The sequence below is a fragment of the Emiliania huxleyi genome (genome assembly GCF_000372725.1).
Source record: "Emiliania huxleyi CCMP1516 chromosome Unknown EMIHUscaffold_129, whole genome shotgun sequence".
Taxonomy (NCBI): domain Eukaryota; phylum Haptophyta; order Isochrysidales; family Noelaerhabdaceae; genus Emiliania; species Emiliania huxleyi.
In genome coordinates, this window is record NW_005201298.1 from 187457 (window position 1) to 188763 (window position 1307).

The 1307-nt window shown below is 64.5% G+C and overlaps 1 protein-coding gene across 1 annotated transcript; it reads left to right on the top strand.

Moving 5' to 3' along the window:
• Positions 1–703: 703 nt before the first annotated feature.
• On the top strand, positions 704–1307 carry EMIHUDRAFT_59205 (hypothetical protein; the record flags this gene model as incomplete). Its single annotated transcript, XM_005789381.1, has 2 exons — positions 704–819; positions 1226–1307. Coding segments are annotated over 2 exons (198 nt in total), but the record flags the coding sequence as incomplete, so codon positions are not given.

Here is a 1307-nt window from a genome sequence, read left to right on the forward strand (position 1 = left end):
CGGAGGGAACCACGAGGCGAGAGCTACTCCAACCCCAACCCGGACCCTGACCCTTACCCTGACCCGTACCCTTACCCTTGCCCCAACCCTGACCCTGACCCTGACCCTGACCCCAACCCGAACCCTGACCCTCACCCTAGGTCAGCAGCGGGGGCGAGAACTGGCTGGCGTACTCGCGGCGGTACCCAAACGGCCACGCCGCCGCGCGGACCGACTCCTTTCACAGTGAATCATTCATCGCGAAGCAGTTATTGGTAGGCCACGCCGCAGCGCAGTCCGACTCCTTCCTCTGGTACTCGCTCGAGGTATATCTCCCCACTCCCCCATATCTCCCCCACATCTCCGCCTTCCCGGCAGAGGTGGGTCCACCCTCCCCTACCCCAACGGTACCCGAACCCACCCTCCCCTACCCCACGGTACCCGAACCCACCCAGCCTTCCCGGGCGAGGTGGAGTGCTCACCTCCCTGCACCGACCCTTGCACTTTGAGTGTGCCGTGCCGGCTCCAGCCCGTGTGGGGATGCGAGGGCTGCCTGGCCCTTGCCCCACCAGGAAAGTGACCCTTCCTTCCTTCTCTCGAGGCGGGGCCGGCGCATGTGATGATGCTCTGCTCGTACGCCGCGAGCGGCCCAGGCTCGCCGCAGCATGAGTGACTGACAGGTCCATGACATGTCCTGGACATGTCCGGGACATGTCGTGCAGGCTCGCCGCAGCATGAGTGGCTCACACGCGACCTCGCTTCGGTCGACCGCCGCCGCACGCCCTGGCTGATCGCAGTGCTGCACACGCCGTGGCGCGCCTCTCATGATATCTCCCCATAGTATCTCCCAATACCTCCCCGTATCTCCCCATAGTATCTCCCAATACCTCCCCATATCTCCCCATATCTCCCCACATCTCCCCATATCTCCCCATATCTCCCCGTACCTCCCCGTATCTCCCCATATCTCCCCATATCTCCCCGCGTCTCATGCCGTGGCACGCCTCCAACCGCCACGAGGAGCGGATAGATAGGTAGGAAGGCGAAACACAGTCCGACCAACGACAGGGACACTGGCGCGGTATGGGCGGACGCACGACGGGCGGTGACGGTCACACAGGAGCGACGAGGAGCGGGGAGATATGGGGAGATATGGGGAGATATGGGGAGCTGCGCTCCTCGCGTGGTGAGAGCGACTCGGTGATGCCCCTTTGAGGTACACCTCCAACCGCCACCACCCGATGAGCGAGGGCGCGAGGATGCGAGAGGACCTCGAGCCCCTCCTCCTCGCCGCGGGAACAGACCTCGTCCTCAACGGCCGCGCGCAC